Consider the following 26288-nt stretch of genomic DNA (forward strand, 5'->3'; position numbering starts at 1 on the left):
AACTACAAAATAATCATATATTTCTGAACAGGAGCAAGAAGAATTTAAATAATGGACATAAGTCAGTTGGTAACTCCTACAACTTTTAAACCATTCCTGGACTTAACAGGTTCTCTTTAAAAAGAAAAATGCATACATATATATGTATAATTTCTTGGAATTTTTACTTACTGAACTAACATTTATTATTGCCAATTACAGTTATAAATAGTATTCCTATAAACATCTCAGATTATTAAATAATCTTCACATGACTTTACCATGAGGGTAGTAACAGTATTATTCATAGTACAAAGATGAGAAAACTAAGGCACAGAAAGAATAATTTGCCCGAAGTCACAAAACTTTAAATTTTTAAAATTTGAATTTATAACCTGCAAATTACACATCATGCTCTTTTTCCTTCCAAGAGGATTACAGACTCAAATAGAACTTAGAGAATTATTGTAACAATTTTTTAAATAAAAAAAAAGGAAACATCTAAATCAGAGAGAATCTTCTAAGTTAGCCTAGGCAAATAAAGTCAAAGTTTACCTCCTTCAGAAACAACTAGCTTTGTGTAGATCAAAACATTACCCCTACTCATCTACTGCTATATGCTACTTTTACAAGAAGGTAGAATCAAGCAGAAAAGAAAAATGGTTTAGAATAAGGCAAACAAGTTCTGAAATAAATTACCACTCTCATACAATGACACAAACTGCACTTAGGATTATCAGCATTCATCTCCATTCACAAAAGGGTGGCCACAGACACAGTAAATGAATTAGGTTATTAAGAGTTCCAGGGAATCTGGTATTTTACAGATTGAAACAGATGAGAATAATTAAAGAAAATGTCTTTCAGTAGCTAGACAAACAAACAACTTACTGGTTCTCCTTTGTACCACTCAGGATTAAATTTCTCTTTACTCTTAAGTGCAAAGGAAACATTCATTTTGGGATCATACATTTTATTGTCAATTATGCCATGGGATTCTGGATAAAGACCCTAAAAATATAAAATACAGGTTTTATGCAAGTTATGAGTGATTTAATACTAAAGTTACAGAACAATTTCATCAAAGAGAAACAGGTAACTGAAGCTGCAAGGAACTTAACACAGTTTAAGGAGGTGAAAAACAAAACAATGGATAGTCAAAACACAACCAACCACCCAATATTTTATGTACTATTTGTGTTTTATACTATGTAATAGGAGATAATAAGTTAGGAATGCTATAGATGAGAGTCTATATAAATAGGCAGTCTCCCAAATTCTGAAAAAAGTACTCTGTTTTCCTTTTGCATTGCTGAGTAAAATATTCCTGCAGAACAAATTATTTTTTTGGTTTGGTCCTAGAAGAGCATGTGTCAATACAAGCTAATGTATTAATTTTGTTGCTTCAACTTTAAGGCCTAATGAATTCTACATTTATTTTTTTTATGGATGCAAACTAAATCTGGAAACTTGGAAACAAAAACAGGGCTGTAATCCTATTCAGAGTCAGGCAGAGTGACTCGCTCAAACTCATACATCAAGATGCCTGGAAAGACAAGTTGAGAATACGAGACTGTGGGATAGTTGTGGGGCTCAAATAAAGTAAGCTACAAAACTAGTAAGAAATAAAACAGGACACAAAAATGACAGATCTTAAAACTAAAAGGAAACCAATAAATCATTTCTTGGGGTCTTTAGTCACTTCTTTTCACAGATGAGAAAATTGAGACTCGAAGATAAAGTGGCCTTCCAGCCACAGCTAGTTAGTAGCAGAGCAAAGACTAGAACATATGTTTTCTTGTTTAATGATACATTGGAAAAGAACTTAATTTTTTTCTGAGCTGATATCTAATTAATTCATCAAAAAATGCATTTACATCTCACTTCTCTGAACACATAAAAGTTGAAATGCGGCGCTTACTGTGACAATACTGTAGTGATTGGGGAAAGTTTTTGTTGGATATACTGGTCTCATGTTTTTAGTATATGTTCCACAGTTTTCTACAAAGAAAAAAAATTAAAGGTTGTTATTAAATACCACTGACAATCTGTTTAGGTCATTTAGCTTTGGTATCACAGCAGTCTAAACCGTATATAAAAAATTTAACCCAGGAGGAGTTTATAACCATCTACAAATTCAGGGTGAATTATAAAGCAACTTTGTGAACTCAAAATCAAGGTTAAGATTAGAGTTATTTTTCTCTTAGTCAAAAAAAAAGGAAAGAAAACATTTAAAAAAAATTAAGCCAATGGAATAATTATCCCATACTTATCAGTAACATTACATTCCAGATGGAACATTTGTAACAATGATGTTTGCTAGACCTTCCTTACTTATTAGTGGGCACATACCTAAATTACAACAGGTAGTATTAAACAAAACAAAACAACAACAACAAAAAAATTGCACTAGTACAGTAGCTAAATCTGCAAAACTGAAACAAGGGTAAAATAGTGACTGGGGTCCCAACCCATAGATCCAGAACTAGCTAACTTTGAAGAAACTCAACACTACCGAAAGACAAAAAGGCATGTTCTGGCTTCAAGTTTGAGAAAGCACAAAAGTCAGACTGTTCCTCATTTAGCCCTGGTGTCACACTCCTCTTCTCTTGCGTCTGCTATTGAGGGAGGAACATGTAACTAATGATTCTAGCATTTCAGTGCTTCATTGACTGAAAATGTTCCTTGGATTAGCATGTGTCTATCCATCTCAGTACCTCCCGAATAGTTCAGAATACCACATTAAATCCTCCACTTATCCAAAGCTAAGGATTAGGCTAATTGTGTATTAATTTCTTTTAAATGTCACATTCAGGTACATATGGCTCCTTAATTCTCAACTCAGGACACCATGTGTGGTGCCATTGAGACAAACTTTCCTTCTAATGGTAACAAAGGGCCAAATTCAAGTTTCAAAGTCCATGGGCCTGGCTGATAGGAACAGAGCATTCCTTGCCTGTGTAAGCTCTTTGTTAAAGGCTTTTTATGACAAATGATTATTTATAAAACCTACTTTCTTCCAGATAGAAATTAAAAACTAAAATTTTTAGAAGTGTTCCAAAATTATTTTGGCTTGTAACAAAAGAAGTACAATGAATGTGCACATGTATTTACCGAGGGTGATTTTAATGTTTAAACCAATCTCATATACTCAAGTCTGGTAAATAACATTTTAGAATTCCAGAAGAACACTAAAATAGTTGTATTTATATACTTCTATCTCAGTCCAGTATTACACTGTAACTACCTAAATTCGATCACTGGTAATGAGCAAAATTCTACCCTTTTATACCCACATACAATTTCCCTTTTTCGATAACAATAGTGATACAAGTTATACCCATATTACTGGTGGTTAATGTGATTTAAAACGTGGGCATTAATACTAAGAAAAGACCATTCTGCTAGTGTATCAATAACTTATAGAATAATCATTCAATTAAGGCCTTAGTTAACACAAAGAAACTGGAAAAATGTTACATGATACTACAGGATAATTAGCAGGCAATTATTCTAAGTCTATATTACTAATACATAATATCAGAAACATCTTCAAATTTTTTAAATTCTATTTGAAGATATAGTAGTTAATAAATAAATAAATGAAATAATAAATAAAATTACCAGGAAATAAATCCAAAATTTTAAGAAAAAAATGTTCATGTATTTATACAGTTATTTATATTAAGTTTACACACACACACACACACACACACACACACGTGTACTAATAGATAAAAATCCTAAGGTAACTGTATTATCTTCGGAGTAATGACAATATTAAAGACTAGTTCCTCATCATCAGTTTCCACTACTTTGCAATAGAAAAGTTTGGTAAAATAGGTTCAGCCAGTAGTTTTCCAAAGAGACTCGTCTCCCTAGTCTATCTTACTGAAATCATGACATTCCAACAGTCAAGTCTGAAGTTACTCACTTAGTCTGCTAATAACAGGAAGAAGTCCACCCCACGTATGTAAATATTCTGCTCTGAAGCCATCCAAGGAAAATAAGAGGGTAGGAGGTATTTCAAACCTGGGTAATAAGAAAAAAAAAAAATGTTTAAATAAGCAGGATGAAGACACCCACCAAATGAAGATTTTCTCCTTCCTTGGTACAGATCCAGTGAAGATTTTCCATGAAGGTTGGTATGTAATCGAAAGTAAACTAAGAAGCTCAGCAAGCACTGTCATATAGGATATTTTACAAGCATTTGTATTCCTACACATGCTTTTATATTTCATTAGGTATCTATCATCAAAAAGCACTTATTAAGCACTCATACCATTTTGAGGCACCATACAGAGGACATCATTCATGGTTCCAAAAGCTAGACCAAGTGCTACTAAAATTTAATGCTACTTTCCCAATTTGCAGGAGAATAAATGTTAACAAACAGCATTTTCTAAATTATATTTGTTTCCATTATTTTCTTTCCTGAACAACCACTTTCCAATAGTCTATATGTGAATCTAACAGATGGCACCTCGTATCACATACATTATATACAATATTTAATTTTTACATTTAATGTATTTAAAATATATTAATATTTAATGAAGTTTGATTGGTATTCACTAGATTTAAATATATAAACAAAGAAATGATCGATAGCCAGGAATGAACAGTGTACATAAACGCGCGCGCGCACACACACACACACACACACACACACACACACACAGAGTTAATGTGTGTGGTGTGGAAATCCAAACAGAGAGGCAAAAAACAGCCCAAAAAAAACCACAAAAGAGAATAATGACAGACAGCTATTATATGACTACACCAAAATAGGCATGGTTCAGAAATTTTGCAGCTTCTAATGCTATCTAGTAGATGGCAGGAGAGTTGTATATCACTAGATTACCAGGAAAAACTTTCCACTGAAAATTCACTCAGTAATTTAAAATTTGAGAGCAAATGTTTACTGACCTTGCCTTTCCCAACTCTACCTCTTCCCCAGCTTACTTTCACATACGAATGCAAATAGAAAAAGGAGAAAATTTGTAGTGTTTGTACCATAGCTCTGTTGTACGGCTCTGCAAAAGCAGTTGCTTTTAGCCTCAATGATCCATATCTATATAGAGAAATTCATACCGAATCAACAAAAACATAAAAAGAGTTTACTAGGCCAAGTAAGTATACTGGTATAATAATTTCCAGTATAAAAAATTTCCAGTTCTAAATTATGATCTTCTTGTAAAGACAGGAGAATTTATATTTTTTTTACTAAAAGGGTAAACATCACAATTGAAAAATAATGATCAATGTTTAGAAGGAAAAGATTCAAAATTCATTAAGTCTGAAATTTCCAGTAGATCTTGGACTTAAAAGACAGGTTAGGGTACATGAGTAGTGCCCTTTGAAAAAAGTATCTTCTTCTGGAAATTTTTGGTTTAGGTTTAGTTTTTGCTGCTTCTGTTACTATTGCTTTAAAAAATAACAACAAAATACTCTCCCATCCAAAAGAAAAAAACAACACATCTTATATCGTGAAAAATAAACAAACACATAAACAAAATAAGCTATACAGCTTTAAAATTTTTAATAGTCTAAAAAATCATTTTGAAGAAATAAAAATATACTTCTGAAGATCAATAATTCAAGTTATGAGGTAGATTGCAAGTGAGCAAAGCTAAATATATCTAACACCTTTTACAAAATTTCCATCCCTTGAATTCCATAAAAACTTTTTTTATAGCCTAGTATATATAACGTACTGTGCAAAATAATTTGACAAAATACAAATATGAACTGTAAAAATTATGTAACATCGTCTCACAGACATGTTGCTTATCCCTAAAATTTATAAATGAAGCTAAATACAAAAATAACTAAAAGCTATAAAGTAATTTGCTACAAGCTCAACTCTCAAAACTCCAAATGAAAGTAAAGAGCCTTCTTTCTTGAGGAAGACACAAATACTTCCATCTAACACTCATGAATACTAAAAAATATTCATGACCTCTTTTTTCCCACTAGCTTCCAAAATGGGAGTCATACCACTCTATGCCATCTCTATACCACCAGTGCCAAATATGAGTCCTGACTGAAAATCATGTCTAATAAACGAATAAATAATTAGTATTTTCATCTTTTCAATTTGGAAAGAAAAAAAGATGGTTCTTCTGAAAAAGAAAAAAAATTGTATCTGAGAATATCATCTTACCCTGCTGGACACTGTGGCTCATTAATGCTCTCACACGTTTCTTCTACCCAACTTTTCTCACCTAAAATATTTTCAAGAAATAAAATGAGTAGAACACACTTTAATAGTTAACAATTGAGATGTTTGTGAGACACAGTAAGACAGATTCCCAAAACAAAATGTGTGAACAGATACACAAGTAATGTGGGGCACGGTTCTACGGAAACACAATGAAAAAATAAGTAATCTGTTTCTAAATAAAAATCTGTTTCCAAAGAGTTACTAAATATCAGGAAGGAAAAAAATGAATGTATAATCACAAGACTAAAATACGATACTATATTTGTGAGAACTTAAAGGCATATTTTCCATTTTCAAATTGTTAATATTTTCAGCCAAAATTTACAACCCTCCTTCTAACCCACCCTACAAAATCTTCTGGTTTTAACTCCTTGATGTCTTAGTTCCTTTCATATAGAGCCAGATTCTGTCAAGAAATTTCAAAGAACCCTGCAACACCTAGACAAGACCTCATAATAACCTCAGCCTACATAATACCCTAAAATCTTTTGCAGTAATTTCACACCTGCTCTCTCAATGCATGGCAGACTTTATCCTTGTTTTTCACAAGGGAACCTGGGACACAGGAGTCAGCCAGGGCAATCTTTCTACAAACACCACATTATATGTGTAGCTAATATCAAACTAGCATGAGGGGGTGATGGCAGGAGAATGAGTAGATAAAACGAGATTGGCCATGTGCAGCTAATAATCATTAAGCTGGGTGTGGGCACAAGGTTCATTACACACACTCTCTCTACTGATGTATAGGCTTGAAATTTTCTTTTATAAAGTGTTTTCAAAATATTTTTTCAGACTAAATATTTTTTATGCAAAACCCAGCTAAAACCTAGGAAGATGTCAGGCTGCTGTCGAAGCTGTTGAGGGAAGGCAAACCTGACCTCGACACACAGGGCTGTAGTTGATGCAGCAGTCGCCCTTGTCTCTACAGTCATCGGAACAGGAGCAGAGGCTTCTGGACAACCTTTTCTCACCACACCGGAATTTGCTGCAAGTCCATATGCGTTCTAGAAATAAATATCGACAAACTTAATTTTATGGTCCAAATTCAAAACATTCAACGTGAACACAGAATTGTGGACACAGATCTGAACCCAAGATCTGTAAAAGACAATGAACTAGCTCATTCTGCAGCTTCATTTTGTCACTCACAACATCTGCCACCGCAGTGGTCCATCAGAACGAACACAGAGAACAGGGAGGCAACAATTATTATTTCACTAAATAATAAATCCCAGAATCTCATCATTTTAAAATGTGGACAAATTATAATTACACAATTCATATGAAGATCTTGGCTTCTTCCACCAGCCATTTTCAGGGTTCTCAAATTTTATCTAAATCTGGCTCACTCCCCTTTAAGTATTACTCCATGTCAAATGTAGAGAAGTCTACATCAAACTGAGAAAAATTTCCATATTCTGATGGTTTCATTTTAAAGTTTAAGTGGACATCTAAGAACGCTTGCTTTAATAAGCCCATAATGAAAATATTCATATATCTCAAGCAGCTTTCTTTAACTTAGTTTAAATGCAAATTAGACTGTATAGGCTGTCGGCATACAATAAACACAGGCACAGTTTTGCTATCCAGAAGATGTTTAGTGAGTGGCAGAACAGGTGAAATTTTTTCTTCAAAAAACTATAAAGGCCACATTTTTTAAAATCTCAAATGAGTTAGGTCACACACCTAAGAGATGCAGAACACTGCTCTGATCATTTACTACTAATTCCTGTGACTCCATTTTTCCCCCTGTGCATTTTTACCTGGTTCTATACACGTCTCCTGGTAATCTAGACAGCAGTTTCCAAGGTCAACGCAAGCAACATCACAGCGGCAGTTCCCAAACGTTCTCTCAAAGCAGCGACCTTTGCAACTTTTAACTGAAAATATTAAATAATGAGTTAGATGTTTCTAATCATTATATGATTAAAAAGCAAATATGAACTAATACACCTAAGTTGCATATAGATTCAAATACTACTTTAGAAAAGATAGATGGGATAATAAAGTTACGTTGGAAGCTTTTCACAAATACATGTAGAAAGTGAGACACATACAAGTTTACCTTATATAGATTGTGATTTTATCTCTTGCCATAGAGAAAAAGAGATTTTTTTCCCCTTATTTATTACAAACCCTACTGGGTTTGATAAAACTTACTTATCTATGGGATGGTTAAAAAAAAAAAAGTCAGAATAAGGCCTTGTGGTGAATATTTTATGCTCTGCAAAGGTTAGCTTAAACAGCCATGGAGTTCTCCAAAATTTCAAATTGTGAGCAAGTGATTATGAGTATTTCAGAAAGAGAATACCTGACTTACCTTGCTCTCAGTTTTGGTATAAAGAAGTAATGTGTTTATGCAGAACACATTCTGCGGGACTGTCCCTCCCACCATCACCTTACACACCCAAGTCACCTTCAGGTCCAGTCTGGCTCCCTCTCAGAAGCCTGTCCAAATTCCCCAGTCTAGGTCCATTTTCCTTTCTTTAAACTTTTATAAAACCTTGTCCTTCCCCTCAGTCACTTAATTCCATTTGTAAGTGATTATTTGGTTAGTATCCAAAACCTCTTAAGAACAAAGACAACACCTGGATTTTGCTCAGCATACTGTCTCCCTGGTACCCAGCAAGATGCATGACATATAGTTGGTCCTAATATGATTTTGTTAAATGGATAAATGGCAGATAGGGAAGGAAAATATTTTTCATTAACAAAATTATTTTACATTGTAATTCTTTACTAGATATTAGGTTGGTGCAGAAGTAATTGCGGCTTAAAGGGTTAAAAAAATTGCAAAAAACCATAATTACTTTTGCACCAATCTAATATTTGGAATAAGCTATGTTTTTATTGGATTACTAAAAAATCAGATGATGAAGAAAAAAAATCCACTTGTAAAATAATGGAAGTCCAACTGAGACAAGGAATAATCTTAGCTCTTGATTTTAATAGTCTCCTGACACAAGATATTGTCACAGAATTTAACTCTCAGGACACAGAAATTCAACAATTTTAATTTCTAGGGTCAGAAGTACTTATTTTGTTGACCTGGGATGGGGGAAAACTATTAGCATAATAATTATTACTTGAAGCTCATTAATATGTACCTAGTCATTTTTAAAAATACTAAGCGTACTATGTGGGGTTTAGATTAAAATGGCTATTCATAACCCTTCAGTATTATTTTTGTCAAACTGAACTCAAAGTAAATTACTTCAGGCCTAACACTAAAGTCTGTAGCTTCTTAATTTTGTTAAACTTCAATACATTTGCCCTGAATACAAGCATACCTTGTTTTATTGTGCTTCGCTTTATTGTACTTCTCTGATGCTGTGTTTTTCATAAAACGAAGGCAAGACCCTCAACCAAAAAAAAGATTATAACTTGCTTTATTGCAGTGGTTTGGAACCAAACCTGTAATATCTTCAAGATATGCCTGTATATTGCTGACTAAACACATAAAATTACTATATTTCACTCATTTCAACAATAAATGATGGCTTAACAATCACTAATATTTTTTTAATGACTAATATTACAATTACAAAACAATTGAGCAGGAAAAGAATTTGTTCAATTTTCACAACTGAATTGCCTAGGAAGACAACCAATGAATGATTTTTATACAGGTTAGAAAAAAAACTTACCTCAGAGGCAAATAATGACTACTACAATGTACTGTGATTCAGTTTTATTATTTATGGTGATCTTGTCAATGCTGGATAATTTCTACACTTAGTATAATATATACATATATATATATATATATATATATAATGTTATATATATAATGTTTAAAAATACCACTGTTTCTTTAAAACCACTGATGTCCACAATTTTAAAGCCTTAAGAGCATGTAATGATATGTTTTCCAGGGATGTTAACTGGTCACCTAGCAACATCTAGGGCTGCTTTAGCTTGGGAAGTGCTTGGGAAGACAGGGTATCCCTAGGAGACTGTCTGGAGGAAGTCCCGGCGTGGGCTCCAGGAACACAGCACCAGAACCTGTTCGCCATGTCAGCTTGTTTGTTCTTAATTTAATTTCTGTTGTTCTGGGGTTTTTCTTGTTTTTTTTTCTTGTTTTTTTTTTGTTTTGTTTTGTTTTTTCTGTTTGTTTGGCTGGTGTTTTGGTCATAGCCCCTCTTCGTTGTTTTGGGATGGTTTTACAAGTAAATAAAATATTGTATGGCTACAATAATAAAAGAGCTTCAAGAAGAAGGCTAAAACCAGCATCAAATTTGCAATATCTATGGAGTATCCACAGGATTAGGACATAATGCTTATCTCAGTCACATTCTAAAGAAGGCTGAATACATACACACACACACACACACACACATACACACACACTACTATTTACCTTCTTTGGCACAGCTTGGTTTCAACCCAAATATACAACCAAGGATTATTGTTAACACACAGACTGACAATACCTGTGGGGAGAAAACAGAAAATTATATAGCTTTAAGACATTTCTTCAAATGTTTGGTTTCTTCAAATGTTTCTAAACTTGCTGCTCCATTTTCTGATCAGGGTGCTGGTCCCATAAACATGTTTACTCTGTGAAAATCCAAACTGCACACTTATATACTTTTCTGTATATATGTTATACTTCAATAGAAAGTCTACCTAAATGTTAGCAAATGAATCTCTGCCGTCCAAGGTTAAAGTTGTCAGGAATTTCCCAGTTGATGTAAATGAATCTAGTCAGAGAATCTGTAATAATTAAGGGAGGGAGAGAAGAAAATTCATCTAGAGACTTGATTTCCTATTTGTTAATCTATAAAAGGCAATACTAGAATATTAGATTCCTTTTTAAACAATTTAACTACACAAACCTAAGCAATATCTTCATATGCACTGTGGCAGCTTCTGGGAACTGAATAGGGTTAGGTGCCTACATCTCGGCTCCAAATGTTACCATGAATTGGTTTTGTGATTCAGGGCAAGTCACTCTTCATTTTATTCATTAAAGAATTGGACTGCATGGATCTCTAAAAATCATTCCAGCTCTAACATTTTGATAATTTCTCATTCTCTACTCTTATGGCCTTTGACATTTTAAACTAAGTGGATACAAAATACAACTCCTAAGAACAATGGCAGAACTTTTTGTTTGTGAGTTAGAATAAAAAGCAGAACAGTCCATTAACAACCCTCAATATTTTTAGTGGGATGGAGTTGCCTTGAGAGCTCTCTGGAATGTCACTTTGCAGGACATTTCAACCAAGTAGTCCTTGAATACCAACTATATGTAAGGACTGTTAACACGTTGAAGGAAAGAATAAGAGATACCTCAGGGAGCTTCTATTTGTGTGCAAGGAGGTAAAAAACAACAGCATAAGAGACTCATATTGGTAGGCTCTAGGAAGAAGTTGCAGAGTTCTACAGTTGTTTAAAGAAGGATAAATTTGGGGGTGCTTGGGGAGAGGGAGGTCAGAAAGAGCATCATAGAGAAAGGCTTTGGACTGGCTGGGCTCTGAAGCAGGCCAATGATGGCGTGACACTCCAGGCAGAACTGAGGGAAGGGAACAGAGGACCCATCCGAGCAAACATCTAGGAGCAAGGCCAGCATAAGGAAAGGCCCAAAGGAAGAAAGGCATATGGAAGGTCGCTGATGAGTAATGAGCAGCTATTTTGGTTGGAACAAAGAAAATGCAAAGGGGAATGGACATGGACAGAGGGTGGAGGAATGCAAAGGTGGAGTAGTATTGCTCAAAAGCCAAGAAAGATGATAGAGACAGGAGGAATGGGTGAATGAAGCAGGGTGGATGGGGGGTAGTGGCTTTTATGAACAGATTACTGCAAACAAAACATTGAGCATTGAGCATATGCCAGTCTCTAGGCTAGGTATTGGCTACTCAGTAATAAAACAGACATGACCTTTGTCCTCCAGGTGCCTACTCTCAAATGACTGCCATAACAAAAAAAGAGGTGAATGTTAAGTAAACTGAAGCAGCAGGTATAACTTATTACAAAAGGAAATGGGTGAAAAAAAAAAAAAAAAAGGAGAGCAAGAATATAGTGGGTCTAAAACTAAACAGGGTCAATCAAGGCCAGGCCTTTTTTGTTTCTTTTTTAAGGAAATCGAAAACCTAAGTGTATACACGTCCATTAAAATAGGGAGCCAGCAGAAGAACAGCTTGAACATTTGATGGTGGTGTAAAATGACACAATCACACAGAAGCATAATTTTAAAGTATCAAAAATATTAAAAATTCTCTTATTGTAAAAAATATATATAGAAAAGAAAAAATAGTAAAACTAACCTTTGTTTAGTATATTGTAATTTAAACCACATGAAGACTTAAAGTTTTATTTTTTATTTTTGCCCTTTCTATGCCTTAGTGAATTGCCATATTAATTTCCAAATTTAGGTAAGTTTCCAATGTTTTAACCTTTGCATTTTCAATATCACGCAATATCTCCAAGAGTTCTTTCAATATGAATTTTGGTGCCAGTGTCACTTCGTCTGACACATCTTCATTCTTTTCATCACAACCATGCTCCTTATTTATGTCGGAAAATTCTCCCTTACTAAGCTTCTCTGGCTGCGTATCTAAAGTCTATTAAACCGCGGCAGTGTTAACATTCCCACAGTTAGTTATTTCTCCCATAATCTCATTTCCATTCACTTCCAGCATTATCATTTTTCTTTACTGCACTTTCATCTTTATCAACCGATTCCCTCTTTCAAGTATCCATTTTTATAAATGTCATGTAGGCTTATCACTGCGAGACAAAGAAGCAACACAATTACCTGCTTTGCTGTCTGTGTTGAACTGACCAAAAGACACATAATGACCAATCCCTGACAGACTTCGAAAGAAGTAACATTGGTCATGGACCACAATATGCATTTCATATATGTAGTGTTTTGTGAACTGAAAGTTAGCAGCAAAGATTGAACTTTATGCAACTATAGTTAATAAATCTTGGCAACTGAAATTTGAACCAGATTTTTTGCGGAAAGGTGTTATTTAATTAAACTGTGGTAACTGAAAATGTACGTCAGAAAGTCATGCAAAACTAGGGCTGCCTGTACTCTTACAAGCAGGTGTCCAAGAATGTTTATTTCAAAATTGGTTAAATTCATTAAAAACAACAACAAAATCCAGAAACAATCTAAGCTCATTTTGAGCAACGAGTTTAATAAGTCATGTTTAATCTATAAAATGACATATTCTCATGGGGTTAGCCTCAGAGATAGGTGTGCCAAGAATTTGAGAAGATACGAAAACAAACAAACAAACAAAAAACACAACAACAACTGAGGTGTAGCCATAAAAAGTGGAAAGCGGCTAAAGACAGACCTCCTCAATCTTCTTGGATAAGTAAGAAGCATCTGATGGAAGTGAGCAAGTCAAGGTGGGGCTCTGAAGTAATGGAGGGGACTTAAAACATCCCATCCTAAGGATGGCAGCACATCAGTGGGGACGGGGAGACTTAGTCAACAAGGGAAGAGTGAAAAGACCCTCAAACTCTGGAAGCCAAGCTTAACCTGAGATCATGGATTTTAATGGACCCAAATGCCCTGAATTCTAGGAGTGGCAGTAGGGGAATGGAATAAAGAGATAACATGCCATGGGGAGATAGGGAAGGCAAGAAAACAGAGCAGAAAAGGGGGATAAGAAAGTCAAGGTGTGGATGCAATGGCTTAACAGGGTTAGGACCACATGGACATATAAGTATTTGAAAGGAGAACTAGGAAAAGAAAGGGAGTCAGGTGTGTGAGAGAGTGGAAATGAGAGGGCAAGCAAGCAAGGAAGAAGAATGAAAGCTATGAGCTCGGAAAGGAATTTCAGAGTTCTCAGAAATTGGGACAGTATGGAATAGAGATGAAATCAAAAGTAGAAAACTGAAATTGGCAGAGGGATTTGCTGGAAGTAAGAAGACCCAAAAGTTCTACTACTTTTACCAGTAATCAGAGTTAAACTTTCACCAATAAATGAAAATCATATTAAGAGAATTCTATTTATACCATGAAATTTATTGACTTTAAGTACATATTCCCTCACTGCTTTAAGAAGTTCAGTAAGAAGATAATTACCAATAACTTTACTGTCCTTACTAAATATAAAACAGAACTTGTGAACAGTTCTGTTACAAAGAAGTCTCATCTTGAGAAAAACTATGGAAAGATTTAGTAGTAAGCAAGCATTGATATCATAAGTACTGGTTTAAAACACCCACATTGTAGGCAGGCCTTTACTTTCTTGTTAAGCTGAAGAGGCACACTGATTTTTTGAATCACCTCTTCTTTGCTAAAAGAAGTTACTTAGATTTCCCTTTTCTGAGATAAGGCACAGCATGTAACTGAAACAAAAGTACAATAGAAGCAATCATTTCTCAACTACAGTCTCATCCATCAAAGATGAAATTTAGATCAGCTAGCACTCTGTTACACAACACCCAATCAGAAAAGTTCTGTATGAAATTTCTCATCAACAATTTTGAGAGCAGTGAAATCTAATTCTATTTGAATTTTCTTCTCAAAATAGTTTAACTCAACAACACAATAGCATGATTTCTTTACAGTGAAATTATGACTTCAAAACTTTATCTCCGCACCTGAAACTAATAAATAAATTAATCAAAAAAAAAACTTTATCTCCATTTCTAATTTATGACAGCTTTCAAAAATGCATCTTATATCTCTGTCTCACCAACCGCTCATCCTCATCAAATTCAATTTAAGAAATATTACTGCCTGTCTGTAGTGCCAGGAAACATTTAATAATATGATAACTGTCTTAAGTAGGATGCCCTTTACCCTCATAGTTACATCAGCTTTGGAAATTATGGGAATAGTGATATTGCTTGTTAGCTCATTAACATGTCTCAATTAAGAGTCCAAGAAAGTATACCAATATCTATCAACTTACGAGTAGCATAGACTCAAGACTACGATGACAGAAGGAAGAAAAGGTGCTAAAATAAAAGTAATATGAGTCGTCTGATAAAATTTTAAGCAATAACTAGCAACTTATTAAAATATACAAACACTCTCACACACACACTGACAATAAAAACCCCAAAATATCAGGGTCATGGTGGACAAGGCCATTTATTACCAAACCAATGCTTGTAAGAGTAACTAAAGGATCAATCAGAAAGCTGATGACAGCATAACGGAGGGAAACACTATGGTGGGTTCCTTTGGCTTCTATACAGATCCATACATGTGAGGTAGAACTTGTTACTACCTGCTCAAACCCAGGTGCTAAAGCACTTCTTGGATATTCTGTTACACACAAGCTAAGATCACAAGCCATATAACTTTCCTTCAGAGAGACTCCTATTTCTATGGGTAAGAAGAATCTCTGCTCTTTTGGATACCAGTACAGAACTTTCCACAAATATAAAAGGGAAAATGTTGGCTTTAAAATGAGAGATATTAAGACCAAAGTCCACAAAAACAAAGACATATCACAGAAATTTTGATTGACTTTCCAAAAATCCACCATCAACATATTTTTTTTATAATAATGGTTAATAGAATTGTTGGATGTCTGCCATCATTTCAAACACTACTTGCTTCTAATTTATGTCAGAAATAGTGTCATGAATCTGGTGCATTTTTTTAAATGGCAAACATTTCTCATATTTTTAAGTGGGAACATGAGCAGCTGTTTGAGTTTAAAAGACTTTACCAAAGTGGATTCTAGTTGTGAATAAAGAGACCTACATTCACATTTTTTAAAAGAGTACATGTTCTTCTTTTGGGATCTTTATCTCGTATCTTTAAAAAAAAAAAGCAGAAGAAAAAGTCAGAAGGAAGTAGAGAAGTTCTGTAAGGCAGAAAATAGAAATCCTTAAATTATTATGTTAAATACTAGCTCTTTTAAATGTTCCCATGTGTCACTCAGGGGCTCTTTTCAACCCTTTCCTAAGTAAGAAAGATAATAGCTGATATATGTTTTTTTTAAATTCAGGTATGACACTATGTAATGAAAGACAGAGGACAATACCCCCGATCTAATGTAAACCTGTTAGCTGTTGCTGATAATAGAAAGTGCAGTTCAAAACAATTATGTTGAGTAAGTACAGGACACATTTGGTTGAATCAGTCTCTTGGGAAGATAAAACTATGAGATTCTTCTCTAAATTAAAATTAAGAGTCCAGAAAAAATTTTTGGTACCTTTGATATTTAAGGAAATAGTCATTTCATTATTTCCCTAATTTTCAATGAATTATCCTGCTAAATAAGCATTTGAAGAAAAGGCTCAAAGAAAGCTCATATCAATAGCCCATGAGAGCTGGTAATAATCATTGAAACATTTTTTTAGGACGGAAAGTTAAAATGAAGTATCAACTTAAAAGGCTGGCTTAAGAAAACAAATAATGCTAGAACTCTACCATAAACTACAAGAAATTATTAAAATTTTGGCCACTTTTTATTAAAAATGTAAGCATGGCCAAATTGTGGCCCTAATCATAAAGGAACCAATAACTCTGATGCCTTTATATCGAAATTAAAATGTGTATTACATTTGGAACTTTGTGATACTGAGAAAGCCACGGCATCTGTAGTCCTTTCATTGAACTGGACTGGATATTCTCTATAGTCCCTAATAAGCTTAAGATATCTATACATCTATTTCCCCCTGACAATTGAGCCTACCTTTGGATCACTCCTGACCCCATATCCTGAGCAATACCCTTCATATGAGAAGTTTTTCATAGGACCTTCAAGGGCTCCAGAGAACTGATTTATCTAGGACGGAACCAATTATCTAAGAACTGATTTATCCTTTCCCATCCTGTTCACTTATTTTTGTTTTAAAAAGCACTAAGCATTTTCAAAGGAAAGAATATCCAGCACTTACAACTTCTGCCTGAGTGAGCAACTTACTTCTCCCAGATCTCACCAAGTACTCTCACAGACCATTTCTCTTTGAAGTTAAAGGTCAAAGGATAAACCATCCATTGGGTAGTATAAAGTAATAAAGTATATATATTAATATAAAGTATATATTTTATACTTTATATATTTATAAAGTATAATTTATATTTATATATACTTTATATATTTATAAAGTATATAAAGTATATATAATAAAGTATAAAATTTCAGTAGAGACTAAGCTTGGATGGCAGCCTTCATTCCATGGCTTGTATACCCTCATTGAATCTTGACACACAGGTACCTAATCTACAAGGTCAGTAACAGAAAACACTTCAACACAAAGAAGGATCACTCTTAAAAAGACTGCCGGAGTGGGGGGTGGTGGGGTAACTATACAGCTTCCTGCCTCTAGACTTTCTATTTATATCTACAAACGGTAATGCCACAAGTGATCATGGAATTATGAAATATCAATGCTCTGCTCTTAGTTTGATGGTTTATTTGTCTTCTGTCTTCAGTAGGGCTGTTAGTATAGCAAAATACATTTTTGTGGCATCTCTTAATATAATCTTCTGATTTACTTTAGCTTAAGAAAAACAACTTATTGAGAACAGAGATCTTAAGGAAAGTGTAGAGTAAATTGTATTTCTATCTCTTGCCTTATAACAAAATGACATATGGAGATAATATTTCAAGTTTTAACATGATATCATTAGAAAAAAATATAGGCAAACATTTTTTGTAATTTTAGGATGGTAAACACGTTTGCAAGCATGGTGCAAAATCCAGAAATTATAATAGAAAAGTTGATACATTTGAATCCATAAAAGTTAGGAATTTCTATAAACTCCCTCCTACCCCCAAAAAAATATTTACTGAAAGCAAAACTGGGTTAAAGGAAACTAGGACAAATCATTTCCAACGTACGACAAAAGGTTAACCTCCATGGTAGAGAATGAATATATAAAATCAAGTAGAAAAAGATAACCCGTAATTTTTAAAATACCCAAAGTAATAAACTAGCTATTTAAACATCTAGCAAAAATATGATATTTACCTTCATTAAAAATCAAAGAATTATAAATTAAAGAGTCCCCTTTTTACCCACAAAAATTGACACAGGTTAAAAAGATTGCTAATTTCAAGTGTTAGCAAGAATGCAGAGTGAAACTGGCATTCTCACACTGTCTCACAATGTCTTAATGGACCTATAAGTTCCTTTCTAAAAGATGATTTAGATGAATCTATCTAAATTCAAAATGTGCATAACCTCTACTTCTGAAATCCCAATTCTATTAATTTATCTGATAGATATTTTCATAGAAGCACATAAGGATATGCAGAAATATTTATTTATTGTAGCATTTTTTGTAATAGTAAAAATGTGTAAATAACCTAAATTTCTGTTAATAAACAATTGAGTAAATATAATACACTATGGTAAATCCAAACAACATAAAATACTATCCAATTATTTTTTAATTATGTAGATCCATCATCGAAATATCTGGTCTTAAAGCCTTCAGCCCCCATGTAAGCAGTCTACACTGAGGCTGTCGTGCTGTGAGTAATAAGCCCATGCATAAAGACGACATGAGGATGTAAGGAAACTACATGAAGTGGGAGAGAGATACTTTGCCAGCTCTTAGATGCTCCATCCCCTGCTGTTGCAACTCCAGCTACCATCTGACTGCAACTGCAAGACAGACTGAACCACACCTGCCCAACCAAGCCTTTCCACAATTCCTGAACCATCAAAAAACGGAAAGGTTTTTTGTTTGTTTGTTTGTTTGTTTGTTTATTAGTTTCAGGTGTACAGGACAAGGTAATACTTAGACGCCCACCATCTACATCCCTCACACTGTGAATCCCCCTCCCCCCACCCACCATCCCTCCGACCTCACACCCAGCCATCAAAAGAATAGGTGAATGAACTAATCGGAAAGGTTTTTGAGTCTACAGAGCTGATGACTGGATGCTAAACAGAGATGAATTTATCAAGCGACTAGTAGTACTAACCAACATAGCTCCTTGACCACGTAAGAGAATGTGCTTGCTTTTCTCCTTCTCACAGATTGTATGCCTCAACTGTGCCCAAGGTGAAGTGATCAATGAAAAGAATCTAAGAGTTGGCTCTGCTGAAAGTGCACAACTGGCCAGCTTCACTCAGAGGTCACGACCTGGTTCTTCATCACTTCATTGGAGGAAGAGAAATGCTTCTGGGTTGCCACATCATTGCCACATCAACCCCTTTGACTTTCAGCTTTTCTAACAACTTTGTAACGTGTTTCTTATATTAAATCCTCCTGATTAAATTACCAAGTGTGGTCTTTGTTTTTCTGATTGGACCTTGGCCAGCACAGCAAATAATCAGACATCAGACACACACACACACACAGCCCAAGGTATAATCTAAGCTAAATTTAACACAGGCAAAAACTTCCCACGTTGAGGGTTCATTTGTTTTTAATTCTCTATCTCCTAGATGCAAAAAATATTTAAATTCTATCTTGTTACAGATGGATTTCAAGGAGGAAAAAACACAACAAAACAGCATGGTCAAATCAGCATGGTCAAATCATCCTGAAAAGTTTGTTTCTTTTGAAGCTATAATTAAGAAAGCTATGACTCATTAAATAAAAGTAGTATTAAATTATTTTAGAAAAAAAATGTTTCAAGTTTAGTTAAGCTCATGAGATGGGAAAGGGAGGAAAAGCAGTTTATTTATGGTACAAGAGAGCCCTTCCTACCCTCAGGCAGAGGATAAAACAGATGGTCTAAAAGGTAAAGCACCCCCGGTTTCATCCAAAAGACACTGTTTTTCTTGCCTAGGCAGGTATCTTGCCTACGCAAAGTCAGAGATGAACCACAAAAGGTGGAAAAAGAATATCGTGCTCAGCTGTGTTTCTGTGATTTATTTCTTTTCTGAAACAATTTTTGGAACATAATGACTAGAACACCTTGCACCTCTATTTCTTCTTGAAACATGGGCACAGTGGAAATAGACAACAAAAAGACAACTGTCTAGAGGGTTTTTGGTAAGTCTTCCTGAGGACAGGAAATGGGATAACAGGGAGATAACAAGCAACCATTTGCTTTCTGTAAACACCCAGATTAAGTCTTAGCTAAAGACGCAAATGACAATTACAGTGGCAGTTTAAAGACAGAACCTAAAAACTGGTAATGTATACATGGGCTTATAATTCTGGAGGGAACAGAATTTCAGAAATGTGTCCCCTTTCAAAGTGTATAGTTAGGCTTACATCAACTTAATTACACTCATTCATTTGGATAAGAAATCTTAAAATTATATTTGTAAGAACATTCACAACTTAACCCTTTTAAGCAATTTCTTCTGTTCTAATAAAGGTTTCTTGAACAAAGAACATTTGTTCTATGAACATTTTCATTATTACTTGCTAGAAGAACTATAAATTTAAAAAAACTTTAGACATCACAACCTGTACACACTGGGCAACAGACATTTAAAGGACGATACAAAGTTCCACGTCTGTGCAGCCCAACACGGTAGTATGGCACATCACTGTTGAGCATTTGAAAAGTGGCTAGTGTGATTAAGGAACTGAATTCCTTTTTCATTTCAACTTTAATTAGTGTAAATTTTAATTTAATTAGCCACACGTGGACCTTAAAATCTAGTAGGAAAAAGTAATTATGAAATGGGCAAGTAAAAAAATGACTGTCCTCTTTCTACACCTAATATGCGCCCTTTAATTTGGTCCTGCCACTAGAGCTAACATGACCTTTCTGAAACGTACATCAGATTTTGTAACTAATTACAAAAATTGAAATGAAAACAAACAGAAAAAGACTTCAGTGATTTCCAATTGCCGTTAAAATAAAAACCCAAATCCCTAAATGGTCTGCAAGGTCCTGCTTGGACCTGGCCCCTGACCACCTTTCCAGCTTTGTCACCCATGACATACCTCTCGGTACACCAGCCACCCAGGCCGTCTGCCTTTCTGGGATGGACCATGCTACCTGCTGTCCCAGGGCCTAGGCACATGCTGCTGCCTCCTGTCAGAATCTTCTTCTGCTCACCTGTCCCTTCCTCAGGGACGCCTTCTCAGATTTCTATGACTAAGCCCTGTGAACAGCTTCTAGGCAGCAAGATTGTCTCACAGCTGTAACGTGAAACAATCTTGTGGGAATCTTGATTAGTTTCTGGTCCTGGGAATATATTCAATAATATCATAACTTTGGATGGTGACAGACGGCTACTACACTTATTGTAGCGATCACATCATAAGGTAAATAAATGTTAAACCACTATGTTATACACCTGAAACTAATATAATATTGTACATCAATTCTAAAATAAATAAATAAACAAATAAACAAATTATCTGCTCCAGTGGGGATGGACCACCATAACGGAGTAAGTCTTTCCCCTCCCCTTACCACTGTTTAGCCCTCAGCCTCTTGCACAGGACTGCTCACACAGTAGAAACAATAAGTATTTAAGTTACTAACCATAACAATAACAATAAACCCTAAGCTAGCATCCACTATTTCTCAGGCATTTTTATAATTAGTTTGCATATTCATTTAACCCTCAACACAAACTTATGAGGTACAAACTATCATTTTCCCCATTTTACAGGTGAGGGAACTAAGGCATAGAGAAGTTAAGGGGCTTGCCCAAGAACACAGAGAAGTTATTGGCGGAGACAGATTCACATTCCAACAGTCTGGCTCCAGAGTCTGACTCTTAACCACTAAACTCTATAGCCTCTCTATGCCTAAGTGACAATTGAGTGCTTCAGGGAAAGGGGAGAGCTGGTCGAAGAGCAGCTAAAAAATGTTTCATGTGGGAGGAAAAATTAACATGGTCCCAGGATGTTCGGTAAGAAAAAGTTTAGTGAAAATATCACTCCTGGGATAGAGAACAGAAATAATCGACATAAAATATATTTGAGGAACAATACAAGTCTGAGCTGATAGTAATGGAAGGTGTATTTCAGCAAAGCTGGAATATTAGGGAGAAATATGCATGTTGAGCCCCCACTTCTCAAAATTAGCAAAATGCCATAAGAGCAGAAGTTGACCGAAAAATATCTGAGCCCTGTGAACTCCTAATTCCAAGTTTTGCATATGATACCATGTCCCATATAAGGTAGAAGACACACAGTCCCACTAAGGTGTGGGTCCCATACCAGACTCACTCATCAGCGAACAGGTTTGCTCCCTCCTACCTCATACAATTGTATCACTTAAAGGAAGATTAAGTGCATAACAAAGGGTCTAGCGAAGAGTAATCTCAATCAAGGCATGTATGAATTCAACAAATACTTACATAGCACTTCTGTGTGCAAGGGTATGCTCCAAGCGCTTGACTAATGTTGACTAAAAAGTGACTACACATGTATGTCATAAACCTTCAGGAGTGCTATGAATGGATGAAACTGTTCATGGTAAGCCCTCGAGTGGTAACTCTTATTCAAGTGATGAGAAATAACGCTAAAAAGAAGAATGAGTTTATGAGTACACATTTCCCCATATGTGTAAGTTGTGGTAGTCTCTGGGAAATTCTGAACAGAATCTTAATGAAGGGAAGTCATTATTTTAGGCAAACTAATAAACCATAAAAAAGACACATGAGCAATGGAGATAGAGTTAAGAAATAAACAAAAAACAAAATGTGTACTAGAAAAATAAATTATTGGGGACTGATTACATCTGAGGTACAACTAGAGCTGGCTGCAAATATCATCTAATGAACTAAGACTAGGAAAATAAAAGTCTCAAACCCTACTCATGAAAGACACACTGAAAAGCTTTCTAGCAGTCGTAAATCTCATAATGGAACATAAATGAAAAAAGGCAATGAAACAATGCAGTTTTGTTAAAAAAAAAAAAGTGGTTCATACACATAGAAAAGTCCTGGGAGTGGGAACAAAATAGTGATAGCATATAATAAGAAAACAACAATTTTTAATATCTTCTTTATACTTTTTTGCATTTTCTAAGCTTTCTTCAATATGTAGTATTTTTACAAGAGGAAAATATTGTCAGCTCTCTATGTCTAAGATTTTAGACCTAGAAAGAATCCACTTAGTCCAAACACCTCTTATTATGGTTAAGGAAATAAAAAGTCAGAGAAGCCAAGCGACTGTTCAAAGGTCACATGGCAAATAATTCTTGATTCCAAGTTTAGGACTCTTTATATGACCCCTTTCTCTCAAGACCTTTGTCCGAATCACCCCAGAAGAATCAATGTTCTCTTTTTCTTTGAAAGTTCCCAAGAGGTGAGAAATGTAAAACACTTTTATATGTCAACATACTCTATATATACTTCCTTTGAACTGATCAGTAAGCTATTTCAATAGTGTACAAATATAGAGTTGTTTTGTACTTATTTCCCTGGTTAATTCAAAAATAGAAAAGACTTGACACAGTTTTCATAATGCCCCTGAACCATACCTTTCCCACGTGAATATACTTTATCTGTTTCCTACTCTCCAGAAGACTAATCTAAATGATGCTGGGTGGCACTTAGTAAACTAGTGTGATTGGCGAAGTAAGTGTTATGGAACAAATTCTGCACAGAGGACATTTAACCTGATTCAACACCACCGGAAAAGCCCTAGTATAAGATTCTTTGTTTTGGTTTTTGGTCAAGTACCTTGTTCATTATGGATAAAGTACTGTGGTGGAAACGTTGAATTGAAGAGTTCTATTGATGGTGAGATGTAAAGTGACATCTACTTGGTATTCTGAAAGATGGATGGTTGAACTGGAAAAAACATCTCAATGTTTTCAGATCACAGCAAAGACAGAAGACTGGCACAACCAAGAGCAATAACGAGGACAAGCCAGGGCAGAGTAAGGAAGAGGCAATTAAAGTATAAGCCAGGGCAGAGTAAGGAAGAAGCAATTAAAAGTATAAGAAAACAAATGAGAGAACAGGTAGGCTCCTGAGAGATGGAAACTGCACACGTGAAGGGAGCAAGAGATTGTGCAGCCAGTGTCCTGTACACGTGACAAGAGCAATGGTGCTAGATTTCCAGTCAAGATGGCAGAGTAGATAAATGCTAGGCTCACCTCCTCTCATGACCACAAAATTACAACTAATCTATAGAACACATCGCTGAGAATCACCTAAAGTCTAAGTGAACAGAATTCCTATAACTAAGGACAGACAGAAGCCACATGAGGCTGGTAGGAGGGGCAGAGACCTGAAACACCTTGGTCCCACACCCACGTGTGGTGGTTAAAAATCAGAAGGGATATCTCAGCTGTGCAGCTCCTCCCAAGAGAAGTAAGGCATCCCAGCCCCAGAACAGACTCCCCAGTCCAAGTTTCAAGTGCCAGGAAGAGAAGTCCCCATAACTCCTGGCTGTGAAAATCAGTAGAAATTGTTGTTGAATGAGCGAGAGGGTGGCTGCAGTCCCAGACACTCCTCTTAAAGAGCTCACACATAAACTTACCCACTGATAGACTCACTTGCTCTGAGCTCCAGTGCTGGGGCAGCAGCTTGCAAGGTGCCAGGGATATAAGGGGAGGAATTAAGTAGTCTGGATTCCGGGTAAGGGCTGGAGGGGCAGCTTTCTCCCAGATGGAAGTGCTGACAGAATCTACTGTTCTTTTGTTGAGCCCTCTCCCCTCCGGGCATGTAGACACAGGTGGCCATGTCTGAGTCTCCATCAACCTGGCAAACACTATTCACCCTGCCCTGGTGATTCCCTAAGACTCCACCCCACCGAATTTGCAGGCCCAACCAAGCCACTTCCAGCGGCTTTTCCATACAAATGGCTGGTCTTGGCTCACGCTGCAGATTTTCCTAAAACCTCTCAAAGGTTCAGAAACCCCAAATAAGCAGCATCTGGCCTCAGTGTGCCCTGTACCTCTTGCTGATCAGACCCAGGGTTGGCACTTGTGGCAGCTGGCTTCAATTCATAGCTTGGCCTCTTGAGGTATTTCCAAACCCGAGGCAGATGGTGGCAATCTGCAGATTGCTTGGTGGCTCATGACAGGGGACCCCAGGCTGGGCACAAGCTGCAGCTGAACTTGGCCTGTGGCAGGTCCCCTCCCTGGAGGACCTGGGGCTGGCACACCAAGTAGGCTGAGCCAGAGTATCACCGGAGGCCGCATCCCAGGACAACATATCCAAAGGGTAGGCAGGACAGGCACCAGAGCCCTGCTAAAGTGACTCCTGCTCCATATGGTCAGTTCCTGCACTACAGTTCCTCTACTGCCATCACAGCCAGTCCTCAAAACCAATCAGCCTGAGGGCCAATCCCTCCCATTGATGTCCAAACAGCAATCAAGGCTAAACTACAATAGAAGGGCACACAGAACCCACATAAGGAACACACCTGGAACACCCAGCTCAGGTGATGAGGGACACAGGACATCTACTACATAAAGCCACTCTACTAAGACCAGGAGACATAGCAGCCCTATCTAATACATAGAAACAAACACAAGGGGGCAGACAAAATGGCAAGACAAAGAAACACATCCCAAATGAAAGAAAAGAACAAAGCTAGGATTGACGTCATCAAAATGGCAGCGTGAAGTGAGCCTCTGTAAATCTCCCCTGGAATTAACAACTAATCGAATAACAGTAACTCCACAAAGGATTCCCTGCACAGCAGACAGGCAAGATGAAGAGGCCCACTACTGAATTCACCTAAAGGTGGGCGAATCTCACCAGCGGGGGAGGAGGAAAGGGAGAAGTGCAGAGACGGAGCCACGTGGGCACAGGACACAGACCTAGCTCAGTGCTCCGAGCTCAATGCATCCCGGAACTACCGCAGCTGCGGGAGAGGGAAGAACTCGGACTGCTAGGGCTCCGCTTATGGCCCATAGGGCTGAGGGGGCAGCATATAACACGGCTGAACCCAATGCTCACAGCAGAGACCTCGGAGAAAAGACTGAAGGAAGAAGGCTGAAAACGGTGATTTAAGCCCTCACTGCCGAGCAGAGAACGGAAGCCTCAGGCACTGAGACTAGCCGCCCCCTCCCCACCCTCCCAGAGCTCGCCCTGTCCCCACCTGCCCGGTGCTAGAAGCGGAACAGTAGCAGTGTCAGATCAAAAGAACAGAATATTTGCTGTTCTGAGAACTGTGGACCGCAGACACAGATTCGCAGCCCAACTAGTTCCAGCAAAGGGGAGGGAGCAGTGGAAGCAGGACCGGCTATGGTGGTGGTCACCTCCATTGCTCTGGGCCACCTCTCACAACTCACCCCACCCCTGACCTCAC

General features: G+C 36.4%; 1 protein-coding gene across 2 annotated transcripts in view; it reads right to left on the minus strand.

The window, feature by feature from the left end:
* Positions 1 to 26288, minus strand: part of ENPP1 (ectonucleotide pyrophosphatase/phosphodiesterase 1) — a gene marked incomplete at its 5' end in the record, with an annotated part of 65012 nt that overhangs the window by 24974 nt on the left and 13750 nt on the right. For both annotated transcript variants that reach the window (XM_081038181.1, XM_081038182.1), the window contains 7 exons: positions 871 to 990; positions 1901 to 1980; positions 3914 to 4011; positions 6146 to 6206; positions 7087 to 7212; positions 7972 to 8088; positions 10569 to 10641. In XM_081038181.1, coding sequence (XP_080894307.1) covers positions 871 to 990; positions 1901 to 1980; positions 3914 to 4011; positions 6146 to 6206; positions 7087 to 7212; positions 7972 to 8088; positions 10569 to 10641 — 675 coding nt within the window. The remainder of the gene's footprint in view (positions 1 to 870; positions 991 to 1900; positions 1981 to 3913; positions 4012 to 6145; positions 6207 to 7086; positions 7213 to 7971; positions 8089 to 10568; positions 10642 to 26288) is intronic.

Source organism: Rhinolophus hipposideros, assembly GCF_964194185.1.
Source record: "Rhinolophus hipposideros genome assembly, chromosome: 3".
NCBI classification, from domain to species: Eukaryota; Metazoa; Chordata; class Mammalia; order Chiroptera; family Rhinolophidae; genus Rhinolophus; species Rhinolophus hipposideros.